Here is a 21,821-nt window from a genome sequence, read left to right as displayed (position 1 = left end):
TGTTCAGTCCTGCCGTTGATGGTATACTTGTCCTTAACATTTGATCTCCCAAGATGTAGCACCTTACACTTAGCTGGATTAAACTGCATCTGCCATTCCTCCCACATCTTCAACTGATCTATATCCTGCTGTATCCTTTGACAACATTTTGACAACACCCAAGATGAAATGGCTAGCACGAGGGGTCATAGTTTTAAGCTGGTTGGTGGAAAGTATAGAGGGGATGTCAGAGGCAGGTTCTTTACGCAGAGAGTTGTGAGAGCATGGAATGCGTTGCCAGCAGCAGTTGTGGAAGCAAGGTCATTGGGGTCATTTAAGAGACTGCTGGACATGTATATGGTCACAGAAATTTGAGGGTGCATACATGAGGATCAATGGTCGGCACAACATTGTGGGCTGAAGGGCCTGTTCTGTGCTGTACTGTTCTATGTTCTATGTTTATCTTAGTCACAAGCCTCCAGCCTGAAATACACCCTTCCTCCATTACCCTTTGCCTTCTATGAGCAAGCCCATTATAATTCCACTCAGTCAAGTCACTAGATCCCATGCACTTAACCTTCTGGGTGTGCCTACCCTGAGGGACCTTGTCAAAAGCCTTTCTAAAATCAATGTAAACGCCATCCACTGCTTTAGCTTCATTGATTGCCTTTTGTCAACTCCTGGGGAAAAAAAAATCATTCCAGTTTGTCAGACATGACCTGACCTGCCCTGCCCTGCCCTGCCCAAAGTCATGATGGTCCCCAATCAGGTTATGCTTCCAAGTGTGTAAATCCTACCCCTAAGAATTCTTTGCAGTAGCTTTACAACTGTCACTGAGACACCTAGTGGTCTGAAGTTGCCTGGATTGTCCCTGTTTCCCTTGTTGAACAGAGGAACATTGTTAGTTACTAGCTGTCCTCCAGGGTCTTAAGTGGCCAGTGAGTATGAAAATCTTGGTCAAGATGCCAGCCATCACCTCGCTTGCTTTTTTTGTCTGTTCGTTCATCCATCTGTTCATTTGTTCAATGCCTTAGTGTACTCGTATGTTCTGTACAAAACTACATCCTACCTAGTTAATGTAGAGAATTCATATCACTGTACTTGGCAAGGTCATTCCATGGCCCCTGCTTGAGTTCTTGCCTGCTTTCCTAATATACCTAATGGGCATTGTTTGATTTCTAACTTCCTAAGCCCTACATGTGCCTGAAGTCTATGTATTGTGGGTACTGAAGCTGTGGGAAAGTAGGTTTTATTCTGTTTTACCTATTTGAGAATGAACTGTCACCTCACATTGAGACAATAAGGTGGGCACTTCTATTGAGCTTGACTCCAACAGTAAGTTGGAAGAAACTACTACGGTGGTTTGTTTTAATCCTACCTGTGATTATGATGTGCTTATGCCAAACATGTTGCTTCTCGTCGTTGGATTTTTTATTTCCAAAATGATAGTGTTCAAATGCATTTTACCTGATTTTTAGTTAGGTCACCCTGCAGATTTTTAGGATGTTTTTTTTCTTGCACCTATGTGGTATCAGTATGGGCCACAACCTTGTCATTGCTTGGAAACTTGGGTTCTAAAGTGGAGAAACTGAAGTTAAGTTTTGATTGCTAAGTCTAGATTCTAAATTTTAGAAGGGGAGGGCATAGTTAGACAGGCAGTGAAAAACAGGAATAAATGTCTTTGTCCAAATGGTAGACAGTGCCTAGTGGGCTACTGCAGGGATAACTGCTGAGACCCAGCTATTTACAACATCTACTAACTTAAATGAGGGAATTAAATGTAATATCTTAATTTGCAATTGAGAAAAAGCTGGAGGGTGAACTGAGAAGAGGGTGCTGACTTTGCTGAATGATTTGGACTGGCAGTTGATTTGGCAAATGCATGGCAGATGCAGTCTGATACGGATAATGAGATTATCTGCTTTGGTAGCAAAAGCAGAGCCAGATTATTAACTGGCTATAAATTGAGGGGGGAATGTGCAATCAGATTTGCGTGTACTACCAGTCACAGCAGAAGTTAAGTGGTCAAGAAAGCAAATGGAATTTTGCTCTTTGTAGCAAGAGGATTCATAAACAGGAGCAAGGATATCTTGCTGCAATTACACAGGGCCTTGGTGATACCATATCTGGAATATTGAATGCAGTTTTGGTCTCCTTTTTTAATGGAGGAAGGTTGTCCTTGCTACATGTGGAGTACCACCAAGGTTTACCAGACTAATTCCTAGGCTGGTGGAGCTGATGAATGAATGAGCAAAGGCTGAGTTGGTTAGCACTGTATTCACTGGGGTTACAGTCCAAGGAAATGGGGTAAACCGTTTCAGACTCTGGGTGAAGAAATTTCTGCTCCACTGAGTGGTGAACCTGCAGAATTTGCTATAACAAAGCAGTTGAGATTAAAACAAGTTTTGAATGTGTTTGATATAGCATTTGGATAAAAAGGATTCAAGGATATGGAAGTTGGCGAAAAGGCAGAAGTAGACTGAGTTGGATGGGTAGCTGTGGTCATAATTTACGGTAGACAGGCTTGAAGGACTGACTGGCCTACTCCTACTTGGGAAGTTTTTGTTTTGAGTGCATTTGAGAGTTTTAAGGCGAATGGTTTGGAACGACCAACTGTTTGAAGAGGAAAGCCAAATTGAGTTGTTGTTTAGCGCCAAGATGTTCTCCCCACTGGGAAGAAGGAGACAGAAATTGATTCAATTAGAGCAGTGTGTATATTTCTTGGAGAAAGAAGCCAAATTGTTTAAGGGTCTCCTCTAACAGTCAGCATCGAGGAAAAAGCAGACCCGAATGTCTGAAGTTCTAGAACATTCCAGCAACAAAACGCTTAGGCATGAAACAGGAAAGAATTCTGCATTGCTGTTGAATGCAAAATTGAGGAAAACCTGATAATGATTAAGTGAAAAGCATTTTAAGGGCTTCATGAAGGGACTTGAACTAAAGGCTGCAATGAGTGAATGCAGGAGTTTGACTGAACAAATACTGTCTGAAGCCTTGATCATTCACTGACCTTTACATATCTATAAAGTGGTTAAAAGTTGCTTTTTCCGGTAATTAGTGAGGCACATGCGCAATCACTTGTCAATGTTCAGTGACTGACCATCATAGTAAACAAACAAAAAATACATGTTCTATCAAGCCAGTTTTAACTCTTGGATCTGAATTGTCAAGTAGAATTAAATAACACACCTCTGCTTGTCTGCATTGGTGTTTTACAGCCATTCGGGTGCTTGTGAGATTGGGGCCACAGATGTACATGACATCCTGGAGTTCTTTGTGGCTGTAGGAGTGAATCTGTTTTCTAAATCAGTTGTTTTTTTGGCATCATCTCCTTCCAACCTCTGTGGCTGTAGAATTAGCTTGTTACGGTCCTGAGAAAAATGAACACTACTATTTAAATGAGCACTTGGTATCAAACAATGCATTCAAGGCTCCTGCACAGCCTAAAGGTTAGCCATCCATTTTTTGTCACATCTTGAAGTTGCAAGAGGACTGCATCCAGAAATGTTCTGTAATGAACTTGCTTTCATCATTGTAGACACACTGCAGTGACTCAAGCAGTTGCTTGAAATCTGAGTTGGTGACTCTACTTTAACATCTGTTACATCTGAGTTGTCTTGTGAAACAATCCATTAGTTTGTACTGAGGTGCCTTGCTGTACCTCTAAGCGTCAGATCATGACAGTGAGGAGATTTAAACTGAAGCGTTAAATTACTTCAACTGTTTTTGTTTGACGTGTTCCCAACTTTGCATGACTCTGGTCATGCAGATCCCACTGTACCTCTAATTCGGCACACACTCTCTCTCCATTTTAAATCTTGTGCTTTTCTATTCATCCTGGCAGTGGATGAACTCTCATTTTCCTGACGTTATACCCCATCTGCCAAATTTTTGTGCAGTTAGTTAACCTATTTGCATCTGTAGTATCATAAATCGCTTTTCTGACTCTACTAAATTGGATAAAATAAACAAAACGCTATTCCCTTCAGCAAAGTCTTTGATTTAGATTGAGTTGCTGAGACCCTGCACTGATTCTTGTGGCACTCTACTTGTTCCTGAAATGAAAAGTATCCATTTATTGTGCCTGTGTACTATTTAATTCTCTATCCAAGCTGAAATATTAACCCCCAGTTCTAAGAGCTGTTGTGTAGTCTTTTTTAATATATAGTACACTGGATTTCCAAAGGGCATTTGAGACACACTGCACCCATGGATTCATCTTAATGCACCTTGCTTGTGACATCCTTAACTGATACCAGTATACTTACGACAGCAAACTTTTATTCCCTAAAGCTGTTGACTCTGCCTGATTTTTGCATTAGCATCTTCTAAATATTGTGCTGACTCCTTGAATGGATTTCAGCATTTCCCCTGTGGAAAAAACTAACTGGCCTGTAGTTTTCTGTTTCCATATTTTTTTTTTGTTCTCTCGGAGGTATCCAATCTCTCCCATCTGCTGTGTCCTCGAACAGAATCCAGGGAATTTTGGAAGGTAGAGCTTGCAGACAACCCCACCTCCACTCTCCCCAGCTGCCCCATCACCTCCCCCTCCATTCAAGGCGCCCCTCCACATGAGAGGTTCAGCTGCACATCTATCAGTGTGTTACACCGCATCCACTGTGGCCTCCTTTACATGGGTGAGACCAAGTGGAGGCTCGGATTGCTTTGTAGAACACCTGCACTCTGACGTTTGCTGCAAACAATACGTTCCAGTCACGAGCCACTTCAACCACTACCCCCCCCCCCCCCCCCCCCCCCCTCCCTGGGTGACATGTCCATCCTGGGCTCCCTCCAATGTTACAATGACACCACCTGGAAACTGGAGGAGCAGCATCTCATAATTATGCCTCTGAAGCCTACAGCCCAATGGATTTTACCAGATTCAAAATCTCCCCTTCATCCCTGCCTCCTTGACCTGATACAACCTGTCTGTCCTCTCCTATCCATCTGCTCCCTCTCTCCCTCCACACGCTGGTCTGGCCTGTGTTCCACCAGCCCCACAGTTAACTTTAACTCTATCTGCAGTTCCTGCTATCTCTACATTATGATCTTTATGGCTTTCAGGCTATGTTGGTCACAGTGATTTGCCCAATCCACATGTTAATTAAAATTGCATGACTTATTGCAGTACCTTTACAATTATTTCTTGTACTGTCCCACCCTGTAGCTACTGTCAAGAAGTCAAACTGCTTCCACCGGTGACTTTTGCTGTTTCTAACGTTCAAAATTAATTGCTTTGATGTTCTACAACAGATCATGTTTATCCCTACTGTACCTTTGGCATCCTTCCTTCATTGGGTTGCTACAACTCCCTTTCAGCCCTTCTCTCAAATGTCAGAAGCGCTTGTCTATTTTATCCCCAGCTTTGGGCACTTAGCCATTGAACAGGCTTAGTTGTAATCGCATGCCTACTATTTCTATTTGTCATATCGGTTCATTGCATTGTATGTATTCTGATGAAGAACATTACAAATTGTCTTTCCCCTTTTGTTCCTACTTGAATTGTTATCTGCTTGTGCACTTTTTTTGCTTGGACGCTTTATCTCTTCCCGTCGCACATTATTATCTGGGTTGCAACTTGGCACAAACATGTTCTCTTCTGCTTTTGTGTCTTGTGTTCTTAGAGAAGCAGGCTGTTCAGCCCATTGAGTCTGTTATTCTCAAACCTAGATTCCCTTACTGATCTGTTTTCTCAGCTGTGAAAATACTTAATATGACCTCAATATCACTTCTGTGAAGGAATCCACAGATTTGGCAACCTTCCTGAGAAGCAATTCCTTTATCTGTGCTAAGTGTGTGACCACTTACTGTGACCTTGTGCTCTCTGTCCTTGGAGAGTCCAGGACCATCACATCTCTCTGTATCTACTAATCAAGCCCTGTAGGATCTTGTATATTTTGACAACGTTTCTTCTTTTGCTTCTGGATTTAGGTGATTACAAGGTTAACCCATTCAACTTTAATTAGGGGACTGAAAAAACTTCACAATTTGTGGTCTGACTTCATGTCATGTCTTGTAAATCTTGAATAAGACTTCCCTACTTTTTATAGTGACACCCTTTTGAAGTAAAGACAACAGTCCATTTTATTTCCCTAATTACTCTTGGAACCTGGATGGTGGCTTTTTTGTAATTTGCACACAAGATCCCAAAATCCTTTGTGGGCTGCAGCCTTCCCCAATTTCTCTTTGTAAACGTGTCTCTCTGTTTTGGTTAATTTGAAGTCTTTCTTACAGTCCAAGTTGTGACCTGACTGGAGATTGTATGCAATGTACTGTAAGTGGAGCCACCTAATGGTGTAACTCCCTCTTCACCAGTACATTTGTCAGTTACTCATGAATTGAAACTTGCATCTCCCATTTCAACTGATCTGATCTATCCATTGAAAACTGACCACATTACTTTCAGCTGATAATGATTCAGAGCTGATTATCTTTGTCGTTCTGCCTCTTAATTTGGTGCCTAGCTGCATATGCTGATTCAGGAAAAGAAATCTGCCATCTCATCCTAATATCCTTAGGAGAACAGTTGTTGGTATAGTGGTGACTGAATCCTTCCCTTTCTTCTAATTAAGGTTGGATATTAAGGGTCTTGTGGTTCTAGGAAATAGAGGGTGAAGTTGCTCTTCAGGGTGTGATTAGCATGGACGTGTTATTACATTTCAATGCAAGTTCATTTAGAAAAATGAAGCGCTTCTGAATTGTGAAATCATGCAAAGACTTGACGAATTTTAGCTTGTAAACAATTTCTGTAAGCAAGATGCTTAAGCAAACTTCCCCTTTGAATTATGCTAATATATGTATTCAATAAGCTATGTTAGACTTGCCATTTTTATGGAATGTGGGTGTTGCTGGCTGGCCAGCATTTTATTACCCATCACTAATTGCCTGAGAGATGGTAGCAGTGAGCCGCTGTCTTGAACCCCTGCTGTAGGTTGACTATGATGCCTTTCGGGAGGGAGTTCTAGGATTTTCACTTGGTGACAATAAAGGAATGACAATGTAGTTCCAAGTCAGGATGGTGAGTGACCTGGAGGGGAATTTGCAAGTTGTGGTCCCATGTCTCACCTTCACCTTTTTGAGGTGGAAGGTGGTGGCAGTGGGGGACAGGGGGAGGGTGGTGTTTGGGTGAGGTTGTGGGTTTGGGAGATGCTGGTTGTGGTTCTTTGAATTTTTGCAGTGCATCTTCTAAAGTGGTAGTGGTAGTCTTCATCCCTACATGACCAGAGGGCAGGTATAAATCTGCAGTATAGCTGTGGGTCTAGAGTCACGTGCAAGCCAGAACAGGTGAGGATGACAGACCTTTCCTGAAGGGTATATGTGAACCTGCTGGGTTTTTATGATGAGTGACAATAGGCAATCACCCAAAACTAGAAACTAATTTGGATTTCTGGTGCTGTGACGCAGATGTCCTAGCCACTGGGCCACCATGCTACCCTAAATGTAAGACAGCTCACTTGTCCTAAGCATCTGTAATGACAAACAATTATCACATTTTAGTGACTGTAACCTTCAGGCCCACATATCCAAAGTGATTGAAGCCTTGGTCTACTGTGCTAGATCAGATGCCTGAAGGTGTGGCAAAAATGCATTTGCCTTTAGAAAGGGCTTGCATTTTTCTGATGCAGAAAATAATCCCAATTAGCCAAACACTTAAATTCAATATCCAGGAAGCTAACGGAATGTTGGTGTTTATTTCTCCAGACTAGAGTACAAGGATGAAGTTTTATGTTGCAGTTATATACAAGTTATCTTGTTAGACTCCACTTGGAGTAGTGAGCATATCTGGGCACCACTCTTTTTAGGAAGATCTGTTGGCCTTGGGAGTAGAGTATAGGTTCTCAATGGTATTGGACTGGAGGAGTTGAGGAAATGTTGTATAAAATAGGCCTGTTTTCCCTAGAATTTAGAAGATTGAGGTGAACTAATTGAAGTCTTGAATGTGTTAATAGGGGAAAATGTAGGGTGGGTAACTACATCCAAGATTGGAGGGTTCTAGGACATTGGGGCAAAGACTAAACGTGAGTGATACTGTTCAGGAGACATGTTGGGAAGCAGTTTTCTACACAAGGTGGTAGATGTTTGGAGTTCTTCAAAAAACAGTTGTGTGTACTGAATCAGTTGTTAATCTTAAAGCTGATACGAATTTCAGGTATGGAGCGACATGGGCCAAAGGCAGGTATATGGAGTTAGGCCAGAAATCAGCCGTTCTCTCATGGGAATAGGCTCGCAAGGTTACACGGTCTATTCCTGTTAACAGCATAGATGATGTCAGGTTAATTGACCTACAGTTTGCTGTTTATTCTTCCCTCTGGTTTTCGAGTTGAGGTGCCACATTGGTAAATTGCCAATCATCTCATCCTTCTCCAGAATCCCATATTTATTTACTTTGCAATCAATGCATCCATTGTCTGTAGCTATCTGTTTTAGGATTCTAGGATGCAAATTTAGGCCTAGGCAGAACAGGTGAGGATGGCAGACCTTCCCTGAAGGGTATATGTGAACCTGCTGGGTTTTTATGATGAGTGACTGCCTTTCGCCCCATTTAGTCTGTCCAATGCTACTTGCGTAATGATAGTGATGAGACTTCATTTCTCCTCTTCTGTATCCTTTTTCTATCAAATAGGATGCTTGAAGTATCTTTGTAAAGACTAATGCAAAATAGCTACTTGTCTGCAGTTTTTGTTCTGATATTCTCTGCAGGTTTACTCCTTAAGGGGCCTCTGTTCACTTTGACCCCCCCTCCATTCTTTTACATTTAAACAAGTTCTTATTGTCAGTTTTCTATTTGTTAATAATTTGTCCCCATTTATTTTCAAACTGTTTCGTCCTTTGGATTCTGAATTTATCCTGGAGTATTGCTAACTAGGACCTTTTTTTTCTTTTAACTTAGTACTCTCCCTAACTTGGTCAATCTCTTTTCTTAGATGCTTTCCTCCTTTCTGGAATGTATTTTTGCTGAGAATCATGAGTTACCTCAACTGTCTGCCACTGCATGCTCACTGTTGTTCCTGTTAAGCTACCTGCCTAGCCCATTCAGCTAATAGCTATCCTCATTCCATTGTAATTCCCTTTTAAATTAGTTGTTTCCAAACTTTTTTTTTCAAACTGCATAAAATTCTCCCATGATCACAACGTGGCCACCTTTTTCCTATTTATTGAACCAGCCTAATTACCCATTACCAGGAGGACACGTTCCTTGGTTAGCTCTACGGTATATTACGCTAGGAAACTACCCCGAACACATTGTGCATTTGTTGCAATTGTGGCCCTTTCCGACTTGATTGACCCAATCAATGAACATTTGAAGTCACTCTTTATTACTCTAGCTTTGATTTTATACCTTGCCTGTGGCTACTGCTCAGGGTCTGCCCACTACTTGTATCAATGTATTCTTTCCCTTGTGTTTTTTAACCTACAAATGAATTCAACATCATCTGAGCCTAAATTATCTCTCAAGTGATGCTGTGCCGTTTAACAGTGCTACACCACTAGCTTTTTCCTTCTGCTAACTTCCTGAAAGGTTGGTTCTTCCTGAATGTTAAGTTTCAGGATCTGCTGGCCTTAAGTCAGTCTCCAATTGCTGCAAGATTATTCAGTGACCTCTATTATGCCACCAGCTTGTCTGCTTTATGCTGAAAGCTGTGTTAAGGTATAGAACATAAAACATAGAACAGTACAGCACAGAACAGGCCCTTCAGCCCACGTATGTTAAACAGAACATGTTTACTGGTTTGAAATCATGCCTCACAAGCAGGGAGATTCAAAATATATTAGCAGTGAGTATATTGATGCCAGCAAAACCAAAGTAACTGTAGCCATGGCAGATGTAAAACTTCAGTCTATAAGCTGAAGACTAAGTCTACTGTTCAAACAAAGTGGTGTTGTATTTTGTTTGTTTTTTTAAACAGCACAGTCCTACCCCATCTGCTTTACGCATGAGATTTGGACTGTGCACCAAGAAGCATGGTGACCTTGTGCTGCCTTTGAAAGCTCCGGGAGATAGGCTAAAATGTTAGACACGTAGCTGCTCCTAAGAATAAGCATGCCAGTTATCCACACTATATTTTGAACTGTTCGAGGAGCCAAAAAACCTACTGCTCAAAATCTTTGACAGGGAGCTTAAGTCTGAATAGTTCTATCATGGTCAAAAGTCACATGACATCAGGTTATAGTGCAGCAGGGTTATTTGAAATCAAAGCTTTTGTAGTACTGCCCCTTCAAGTGAAGTCATGAAAGGACAGTGCTGAAAGCTTACGATTTAAGTTAAACCTGTTGGACTGTATAACCTGGTACCATGTAACTTTTGACCTTGTCTATCCCGGTCCAACATGGGCACCAGCTCCATTCTAGTTTATCACGGCAGTCAAAGAGCACAAAGAGAATCTCGAGCCTTCATTGTCTTTCTTGCACATTATTTAGGTTCAGATCAAGATTGTACATGGAGCACACTGCAAATTGACCAGAGAAGTTCCAGAGCAAACTGATGCTAGTAAGCTGGAGTGATTGGGAGTTCTGTGGAACAACTAAATGTGTTCGCATGACTAGCTATCAATCATACGGCAGATTTTGTGAAGTGGATGCTTTTTTTTGACTACCTTCATTTGCCCTACACACTAGCACAGAGCCTGAAATGAAGCTTTCTAAAAATGTCAGTTCCATATCTGTGCTTGAACCTCGGAGTACAAATTCAGAAATAATTTTTTCAATTAAACATTCGGTAGAACTGAGTGACTGATCACAGTGGCGAGATGAGAGCACTTTATACATTTACTATGCTGCAAGTTTTATTTGATTCCATGAATCTTCCAGAAACTAATTGGTTCTATTTACGCAAATTGTCCACTTAGCACAGTGCACAAATAACTGGTCTTGCACAGAGGACTGAATTAAAGATTTCCATGAGGGAGGATACAGTCAAGAAAGCCATCTCACCGTTTGAGTCTGTTTTTAAAAATACAATTGACAGAAGACACTTGAAATCATACTCTGTTAGGATCTAAACATTGAAAGGCTAAATTGATGGTCCACCTTTTTCTATAGCACAACTGATTACTACAAGCTGAGTGACTTGATAAACATTACTGGCATGGGAGACAGTGAGTACTTGTGTCAAAACTAATGATATCATTTGGTTTTGAAGACTGGATTCACCAAGAAGTTGTTGAACATTAAACCACTGAAAGCCATTTTGTTACTTAATAACTGCCCTGGGCCACTATCAGAAAAAGCTAACGAGCTGGGAGTGGGAAGTTGTTCAATCCCTTTGACCAGACATCCTAGTTAACATTCAAGTATAACTGAAGAGAACTGTTAAAAATGATCAACTGTAAGGATAGTGTGACAGTCTAAGTTTGGGGGACAAAAACTTCAATGTTAGAAGGTATGTATGTTCACCAATTTGCCAGTAAGTGGTGAACATGTGTCAAAAGCTCAGGGCAATGCACTATTTCATGAACATTTAAGTTTTGAATTCTTAGCAGGAAAGCTATTTGAAAGTCAAGATTGTAGCCAATGGTGGATTCATGGCAATGGGGAGTCAGTGCTTGAAGCCAAACTGGATAATGGCTATATCAATACTTATATATTGCCCATTCCCAACTAACAGTGATAACAGATCTAATATTAGCCATGACAAGATGCAATACCCTTATGTCCGTCCAGTTGTGAGAATATACAGAATGAGCTATTCACATGAACTCAGTCACCCACCTGTCTGGAAAAATTGCTGCAATTTGTTGGAAGCTAACAAAACAAAAATCAACTACAGCAAGTGTGACCCAACTTAGAACTCTATATACCTTGCAGAAGGAAAACAGTAAATGTCAAGACTTAAATTGCCAGTTCCTTGAGCACATTGACAGATTTGCTGTGTGTGTATGTATGGATTTTTAACCAGATGGTTTGAAGCTTTTTGAATTGATTTGTCTTTTAAATCTGGCTCTTCATTTGCTCCTTTTTGTAAGGATCTGGATGTGACAAACACAACATCAGGACCAGTCAATTGAATCTGAAAATGTGCATCATAACTGACATCCAGTGCTCTATACCTTTCCTCTGGATTCCTGTTCCCCATAAACATAGTTTCTCCACATCTTTGTCTGACAGTCCACAAATAGATTGGAACTCAGTGCTGCACCTGAATGAACATTCAGTGTGATGGTCTATTCAATCCTTGTCTTTGTGCTCCCATATTTATGCAGTTGAGCTGAACCTCCCATTAAATGTCCCTAAATGAAGGCTTGGAAAACTAATTCCCTGTGACAAATCTTGTCCATTAAATGATGGACTTTGTTTGATCAGTTAGTGATCTTTTGACAGGACCTCTATTTGAACCTGCCTGACCTGTCAACTTCTACCTTGGGCTTCTGTACAAATCCCCTTTGCGCTTGTCTATAGGCACGACCAGTGCTGTACAATATCCAGGAACATCCCTTCTATAGACTGTGATGGACTAAACAGTAAAATTCATCAAATGTGAAGGCTTGCTGATGGTGTATTAAGTTCAGTAAATTAAACACTCTCTTTTTGTGTGCACCCTGGAGTCCCAGTATACTGGTTTTCAGCTTTCTGTTCAATAGTGCTGCTACAATAGCATCATTGTGAAGTTTCAACTTAATCTTCTTTGATTTTAAATTCTCTTTTTTAGTAGTCAGTGGATTTTTCTCTTGCAAGTCTAATTTGGTGGATGGAATATATGAACCTGTACAGCATGGATGCATTAGAGTAGTTGTGTGAAATATTTTTGTAGATAAATCTCAAATATATTGATGGAAGACTGTCATGACAGTAAATCCAACCTGCAGGCAGAATTCATTGCCCTCTTCCATCTGACTGAATTTACTTAAGTTTTACTTTTTAAAAAATAGACTGCAGAAGACTGAGTTTGTGCTGGACTTGCCTAATGGCAGGAGGAGTGGGAGGCTACCATTTGAAGAATAGAATAGTGAAGCCTGAAGATGTACATTGAAGAAAGAAGAAAAATCTAGACAAGGGCTAGAGATTTAATAATTTCAGTTCTGGCCTCATTAAAACTTTTCTAATTTCTTTGCAGCAGAATCCAATCAAACAGGTTGTTTGACCATTAGCCCCCTTTTAATAAAGTGTAGGCATTCTAATTACCCTGTCATGTTGGACCTGTCATTAGCAGATTTTCTATCAAAGATATATAATTGAAAATATCACTCAGCTGTTGACTTGTAGGGAAAAAATTCATTCAGATGTGAATGAGAGTGGGAAATGTTCAATTATCAGAACAGAGTTCTTGAATGAAAATTAGCTATTGTCCCAGAATTAATCTTGTGCTCTCGCAATGCATGTTTTTAAATAAGCACCCCAGACTGAAGATGATGGGGCTAAAAAGCAGGAATAATTCCTCCAACTCATCAATGATAATGGCTGGTCTTCCTCAACTTTGCTTTCCTGTCTTATCTCCGGATCCTTTGTTTTTTTTTATTGATCTCCAAGACACTTTAAATCCTGTGCTGAATGCACTGTCATGAGTAACAGTTTGCTTTCCTAATGTTTGTACTGTCTTGTGTACAATCAAAGTTAAATCGGAACAAGTTTTCTACCTGGCAGTACTTATTCCATATTTCCGATGTTGTTACTATATTGTGTTGTAATGTTTAAAACCCTTTGTACCCCCATCTAACTTAGTGCCAGTAAATTTTGTATATAATATGTTTGTTGCCCTGTAAATCAGATATAGATTATAAACTGCTAAGGCCTAGGCACTGACCCTTTTTTGCCTTCCAGTCGTTGTAACCTGTTGCTGTGAAAACTGTTGCCATGCTTGAAGGCTTTCATGTAGTTACTACATAATTTTGTAATAGCAGTGGAAAGTGGTTTCAACATAATGCTCCAGCAAATTGTAGAAGCCATTGATATTCTTGTAAAGTGGATGGTTAATTGACAAATTAATAACATCCTGAGTTTCAGTTGGTCAAGCATTCCAATTCCACCATGGAATGCAAGTTTAAATGTCAAAGACTAGAGGGATGAACGAATACAGATTTAGTAATCATTCAAGATAATTTCAGACCGTATACCCAAGTAATGTAGATTTTTTTTGTTTCTAAAGGGATGGAAAAAAGTGGGCAAAAGGCAAAAAGCAAAATTGTAGCTCTTGAACCATTTAAACTATTAGACCATCCTTTTAGGGTGCTGTTCATCAGAATAATGCGCATGTCATGGGTAAGAGTATTCAGGATTCAAACCTTGTCAAAGATGACACCAGAACTGAAGATGAGAATCAGTCACTGTTCCACAGCTCTTCTGACATGTTTTGCATATTACACCCTTTTCCTTGAAATTTGTGCCTAAATCCTAAGCTACGGCATCACTTCACATCCCATTCCTTCCCACCAATTTCCCTCCATATAGGTGTCACTTTCTTGTAAAACACTGTAGAGCCTAGCTTTCTGACAGTGTTTTGGTCATCTCATCTAACCTTTTGTGAATAGTGTTTCTATGAAGCTCTGGGGTACTTTGTTTGGAGGCAGTATATAAGTAGGAGCTAAAAGATCCATGAAATACTCGGATAAATAGTTGCCTTACTCTCACAGAGCATTCATAATGCAAAGCATGATACTTTAAGCATAATTGGGCAGGAACTTTGCAGCAAGCTTAAGCACAGTTTTAAACGCTTTTATGTGTGCAGTGCAAGGATGTGTGGGGCATGTCTGATTATAATGGCATAACTTGATAGACCCGTTAAATTGAAATGTAAATTTGGGTCATTTTTTAAAAAGTGAAAACAGAAAATGCTAGGAATACACAAGGTGGGTGCAATTTGAGGATGTAGAGCACTTGGAAGTGCACAGTAAAATTATGTCTGAGTCAACATAGCTTTGTCCAAGGGACATCACTCCTGATAAATGCATCAGGTGTTTGTCTAACTTGCCCACTACCCCAAAGGAGAACCAGTAGACATGATCTGTTGGGATTTTGAGAAGGCCTTTGATGAGGTTCCCCACAGTCTTAAATAAGAAGCACTGATTAGTATTAGGAGCAAGGTACTAATAGGGATAGAGGAATGGCTTAATGGCAGAAGGCAGAGTAGGGATCAAGGGGTTTTTTCAGAGGAGTTCCACACGTCAGTGGGACCAGAATGATTTGTGTTGTACCTTGTTCAAGATGAAGCAGCTAAGGATGTTGTTAAGTTTGCACAAAACAAATATAGGTGGAGGGACCAATAGCATTGAAGCTGCAAGAGGACTTAGGCTAGGAGAGTGGGCAAAAGAGGCAGGACATGTGGGGGAAGTGTGAGGTTATGCACTTTTCCATGAATGATGGCCTAGACTATTTTCTAAACAGCGAAAAGGCTTTGGCAGTCTCAAGCACAAAGGGACTTGGGCTTCTTGGTTCAAGGTTAACCTGCAGGCCCATATGGCAGTGAAGACAAATTCCAAGTTGGCTATCATTTCAAGAAAGTTAGAATACAAGAGTAAAGATGTACTGCTGAGGCTGTATAAGGCTCTGGTCAGACTGCAGTTGAAATTGAGCAATTTTGAGTCCCCTATCTAAGGTTGTGTTGCCTTTGGAGGGGCTTAGTGGAGGCTTAATGATCCCTTGTCATATGAAGTGTGTTTGAGCACTCTGGGTTTGTATTTCAGAGTTCAGAAGGATGAGGGCCTAAATACAATAGATGAGCAAGATGTCTCCACTACTAGGACCAAGTATGACTTAAGGGCCCAGGCTGAGTCAAGGGATGACCCATTAGAACTGAGATGAGTAATTTGACTATGCTCTGACTGAACAATCTGGAACTCCTTGCCTCGGTACTGTGGAGGCCAAGTCGTTGAATGCCTCTGAGATAGAGATTCTTGATTGACAAGGGGATGAAGGATTACTGGAGAATGCTGTTGAGAGACATAACAGACAAGACTGGCCTAATTCTGCTCCTGTATCTTGGGGTATGAAGGTCTTAGTTGTGCTGCGAAAAACAGATGTTGTCTTTGTTTCTCTTCTCCACAGATTATATTTGACCTGAGTATTTCCAGCATTTAAGGTTCCTCGGTTCACCTACCCATTTGTAGTGACCAAGTCAGCCAGGTGGACCTCTAATAAATTGCCTGTTTTGGGGCTATTAACCTGTGCCATCAGAGACCCATGGTGGCTGGATCTAAACCAGAGTGTCAGAGGTTCTGTCCGCAGGTCTGGCTGGACCAGTGTGAAGTACTATGCGTGTGTAAGTAAAGGATGACTTGGTGATGGGATGCTGGTCTCTTGTTGGTACTTCAGTGGTAATGAGAGGAAAAAATACAACTGAAATTTACTCAATAGTTTGAGTTGGGGTAAGCATTTCTGGCATCATGCTATTATCTGGGAAGCTTGACTTGTTCAATCCAGCTGTCAAACATTGGTCTATGTATGCAGAAAGAATGTTAATTTGTCCCAATGTACTTTGCCCAGACAAATGAAAAGCAATGAGTAATTCTCCAGACAGCTTGTGGACCTGCAGTTTTTCGTGATTGGGAGCCTAATGTTTCCTGTGGTGCCCCTACTAAAACCTTTCACAGAATTAACAGATTTAGTTGAGAAAAATTATGACAAGCGGCCTCCTGATTGAGATGCTATTGGTTTTACTCGGCACTTTATGAACCAGTGGAATCTGTTCTTATTTTTGACCATATTAAGGCAACTTAGAGGCATGTGACTTTGGTTTAATGCTTTGTGAGATGCTGAGACCCTGTTGGGTAGTGTGGGAATCAATGATGTAACTATGCACAAGCAACTACCAGCAGAAGCCCATCAGGACTAGAAACAGCCACTATAACTGTCTTTGTCTAGAACTCCATTTGCTGCATTTTCTATCAGTTACATGATTTTCCAATGGAAGTGGACACCCTTGCTAGGCTGATACAGTTTGTGGGGTGGGGGGGGTGGTGGGGGGCACCAATTGAATGAAGGCCATGGCATAATCTCACTCGGGACATATCCCAAACAAGGGAACTCTGGGCTAGCCGACAGTAAAACCCCAAAACACAACTAAGTCTTGGCCAAATTATTAAAACTTTGTTCAGGATTGGGGATGGCAAGCCATTTGTAGTTGCTGCTGGTATACAGACTCAAGACAGCATAAATCCTGCTAGAACTCCATTGAATTAGGACTCCTAATCTGGTATGTCGGAGAGTGTATGCCCTGGAAAGTCTACCCTCAACTGGCTTGGAAGAGTGAAATTTGTTTTTGGTTTTTTAACATGTTGCCAAACAATCAAATCCCATGTCTGGTCACTTGGTTCTAATGGAGGTTGACAGAGCTGTGTTGAACTCAGTGATTGCAGAACTAGTCTTTATCAAAATTCATGTTGGACTCCAATCCTTAAATTTGCCCAAGACCTTATCTAGACTGAACCTCTACCAGGGAACCTTTTGCAGGTTAAGGGCACAACTTTTGGTTCCTATCTCTTAGGAGAAGCAACTGGTTCAGCTAATATGGATTTTTAAAAGGCTTGGGCCCAGGCCTGATGGGGCAGAATTGTTCAAGATTTCACCTTGATTTCAACATGGCTCAATTAGAAAATGGCTACCTGAGTGAAGTTCTAATTAAATACCTGTAAGATTGTCAGGACTAGCAAAAGACCCAGGGCCTTCATGCTCTGTTGACTAAGGACCAATTCCATGATTCTGCAATACCCACCCAGTACCATTTTCCTTAAGTTCAGGGGGGGGGGGGCTGCTCATTAGCTTGTACCACTTTTTCAGCAGACAGCAGAATATTTTAGAGGATCTGTCCCCAAGTTGCTGTTTTATCTGGATGATGTGCTAAAGGGGAAGACCAGTCAAGAACTTGGAATGGTCCTTCATAGGTTTCTTCAAGGTGGATATACACTTGTTAGAAGGGAAAAGTGTATTCCAGGCACCCCAAGTGACCTCACTGAGCTACAGAATCAAGAGCAGATGAAAGAGGGCAATCACAGGTTCAACTTGGGTCTTTCCTTGGGTTGGTCAATTATGATAGAAACTTATATGTAAACTGGCCACTATCCTGGCGCCCTTAGATCTGCTATTGAAAGCACGTTGAAAGTAGTCTTGTAACCACAGATGTAGCCTTTAGGGAAGTGCAAAAGCAGCTATCACTGTCTAATGTGTTGACAGTTTGATCCCAAGTGAGATCTGGTGTTGATGTATGATGCCTCTGTGTGGTATCAGGTTAGTGATGGCTCACAGATGGAGAGGAATGCCTAATGGTGTATGCTCCCTGGACTTTGTCATGGAGAGGGCAAATAGGCTCAGCTGGAGAAGGTTCAGCAGTCATCTTTGGTCTGAGTGTTCCACCAATACCCTTGTGTTTTTAACAAGTATAAATTTGTAATCGTAACAGACCACAAACCTTGCTAGGTCGACTAAAAGAAGACAATGTTGTCACTCAGCTTCAAGTTGAATTCAGCAGTGGCTCTTGTTTCTAAGTACATACAATGACAAGTTGGAATGCCATCTGGGAGGCAAGTAGTACTTGACACTGGCCTGGTTTCCTTAGAATCAGCCGAGTGAACAGAACCGTGGACATGCGTTATATCTGTTAGCTGGGGCTCTCTGGGGCTGTTAACCTGGCCCAACCTGGGAATTCATTCTGAGATCTATCTCGCCGACCATGCTACAATCGCGACATTACTCCCCCTCTGAGACCAGAGATGGAGCCCTGCTCTTTGTTTTTGTAGCAGCCTCTTAGGGGGAGTTTTCGCAATGGGTCTGGTTCCTCAGACTTACTGGAAAAAGAAATTGCCTTTTTGAAAGGCTACCTTATTTAGATTGGCTTGTGGAATATAACTGTTGAAATACAGGCAAAGTTAAGCAGAACCTTGAGCAACAATCCAATTTAGAAAGTGAGCATAATTTGTACCAGGAATATTGCTGCTCTTCAGTGCAAAATCTCTACATAAGTTTGTGCTGTTTCATGCAATACTGATGAGAATCTTGTAAACAGGCTGTGGAATGGACAAATGGATGGCAGAAAACTGATCTCGATCACATATATTCTCCAGTGCTGTTGAAGTTGAGTTAAAATCCAGACTTCACCAAGGTTTGAAAGCTGACCCAATTTTAAGGGCTCCTTTGCTTTTGTAAAAATTGTAACTCCATTAATGTGCCAAACCTTCACTGAATAAAATGAATTCAATTTCTGCCTCCTTTATTAAGGTAGCAATTTGTTATCATTGAGCATTTCATTTATGTACCATTTCCCTCTTCACATTAACAGTTCCAGCAAATCAAATAATCACATTGCCTGTTTGAAATGAATGTCATTAGTACAAATTAAATAAGGCATTTCAACCAAATCATGTGGTGAATTGCTTTTGAATCTTTTTCAGTGAAAATTAACTGATGTGACTGAATCAATGAAGTTATTTTTCTGTTTAGCAGGCAACTTTGAAATGGATGTTGTTTTGTTTGATAGCAAATGTGTTTTGAATGGTTGAGCGAATGGGAAATTCCTAGCCATGGATACCTACTGCAGAGGAGGAAGTTGCAATTTTTTCTTTACCTGACTGAATCAAAGATCATTTCACTACCCCAATCTTAACCACAGCTCAGTGCATCTCTTGGTTTAAATATGTCTAACTTTCCTGCAAGTTGCAGTAGTTTCTGCTTGAATCATACCATGTATCAGACACTTAACACTTGGTCATGGAAGCTTCTCGTAAATCGTCTTTCCTTAATTTGATATCCTTTCTCATCTAATGTCTGAGAGACGAGTCTTACATAATTTTGACTTGTAAAAATATCATTGTTAAACGCCTGCTGCAACTTTGCCACTGGTTCTGCTGAAGCGAAAGTATCCTGATCACTCCAGTCTGTTACATTACAGTCATATGTGCTGTCATACTAGGCCCGAAACATCAGCCTTCCTGCCCCTCTGGTGCTTCTTGGCCTGCTGTGTTCCTCTAGCTCTACACCTATACAAATTCTGTTGTCTTCACCACACCAGAATGGCTCTTTGAGGTGTGTAGATGCAAAATGTATGAGTGGTCTCAGTCCTTTTGAACGTTTTCTTAGAAGTCAGAAAGTTGTTTGGAACAGTGATCTAATTCAATTTGTGATGACACTTGTAAACGCTTTGTTGATACCTGTGCTGTTAACTGTAGTGTTTCCAGCATTGAATTTATATGACAGAACAAACACACCAGGGGCTCTTTATGATTTGAGTTCAGTTCAAAAACCATTCTCCTGAACTTCTCTGGGTTTTTAATATCTCCAAAGTGATTTGGTTGAAATTTAAGCTGTCTGTACTGAAGAGGCTCAAGTAATCACTGATTTAAATCTCATCACAATTGGAAAGGGCCAGTTAAGTAAGAAATTGAGATCTGAGCAACTTTTCAAAATTGTGATTGAGCCTTCAAGGATATTTTCAGATAATAGGTTGAAGCTTAATACAGGTGTTTTAAGATCTCTCTCAAACTTATGTAGGTTTTGTTATTTTGTTTCTTGTGTGGAAGAATATCAGCAGCTAAGATGTGAATACTCATTGAATCCAACTGCCAAATCCAAAATAAACTCATCTCTTAAGCCAAGTTTCATTGTGGGATTTGACTTGGCCACAATTACTGTCAGCTTGGATCAAAATGCATCCACCCTTTCACACTTCACCTTTTTTCCCCACCTTCTACATAGTGCAAGCGCGTTTTATATGTACAAAATAAATCTTCTCATCAGAAACGATGAAATTGTAAGTAGTGCTTGCTTAAAGCCACCATACAGTACGCAAGATTATCATGAGGAAAAGCATGGAGCTAACTGTTAATAAAAGCAGTACTTGAAACATCGTGATTTGCCTCCAGTTGTTTCAAGTGCCAAGAAAACCTTATCCCGAGGAAACTGTTTGCTTTAAGGGTAGTACTTTTGAAGCAGGCATACATCAGCAGGGCATCAATTGCGAGTATGGAGTCTTAGGATAAGAAAAGCAAGGATTTCTGGTCAGGAAATTCACTTGTTCACTGCCCATAAGTATGTATTTGTTTGAAATGAGCACTGAGCACCCTACTCTAGAGAGGAAGAGGCAACAAATTCTGGCTGTATGTACCAGAGCCAAAAGTAGTGCTTATCAGGCTGTTTGCTGTTTTTATCACACAAGGTGGATGACAGTGATCCCTCTTCAGATTCATACGATGAGGACGAGGACAAGAATATCGTTCCAATCAGAGATGGTTATGAGCGTTCAGAAACAAGACCAATTCTCTCAGTACGTAAGTATTGAGACAAAGCTCTTTACAGAGCCAAAATGTTAAAACTGCAAGTCTTTGCTGACTATTCCTTATGCAGGGCACATCACCCAAATTGTATTAAAATCAAGCAATTGCCAAGTTGCTTGAAGCTTTGCCTCTCTGGAATCATTATGAATTTGAGGAAAATGCTGTACTCTCAGAAGTGCAGCCTTTGCTTTTAAATCAGCTTGTGGATTCCTATCTGAATTGGTAAAATGAGGATGCTGTGGCAGGGGAGTTCTGTCAAGATGGGTATTAAGCCTTCAACTAATGCCACCAATATGAAATGTGACTGGATAATACAATACATCACTGGGAGGTTGCTATGCACAGAATGGCTGCCTTTTCTTTTAAAACACTGGATTTGAAAAGTACTTTGATTGAAAAGGTCTTTTGAGATGGACCTCATTTTTAAAAGATGTTTAAATCTAGTCATATTACCTTCTCTCAATGTCAGCCGACATGACCTGCAAATGAGAGTTGGCTGTCGAGTGTAAATCTGTTCAGGTGAAGCAAGAGTCATGTCTCATGGGCAAGTTTGAGACTCTGCAAGGTGATTTAGCCTGATAAGTAAATGAAAAGAGGAAGGAGCTGAGACAGCTTTGCAGTAGTCCAAGTGTCAATAGTTTGGCCATTTGG

General features: G+C 40.8%; 1 protein-coding gene across 1 annotated transcript in view; it reads left to right on the top strand.

The window, feature by feature from the left end:
- The window catches only part of tmem104 (transmembrane protein 104), a 168,285-nt gene that overhangs the window by 29,224 nt on the left and 117,240 nt on the right, over positions 1 to 21,821 (top strand). Inside the window, exon 5 of the mRNA XM_048555163.2 lies at positions 21,053 to 21,164. Within this exon, the coding sequence (XP_048411120.1) occupies positions 21,053 to 21,164 (112 nt within the window). The remainder of the gene's footprint in view (positions 1 to 21,052; positions 21,165 to 21,821) is intronic.

The sequence above is a fragment of the Stegostoma tigrinum genome, chromosome 22 (assembly GCF_030684315.1).
Source record: "Stegostoma tigrinum isolate sSteTig4 chromosome 22, sSteTig4.hap1, whole genome shotgun sequence".
Classification (NCBI taxonomy): domain Eukaryota; kingdom Metazoa; phylum Chordata; class Chondrichthyes; order Orectolobiformes; family Stegostomatidae; genus Stegostoma; species Stegostoma tigrinum.
Note: the sequence above shows the minus strand (reverse complement) of the source record. Positions and strands in the feature narration are given on the sequence as shown.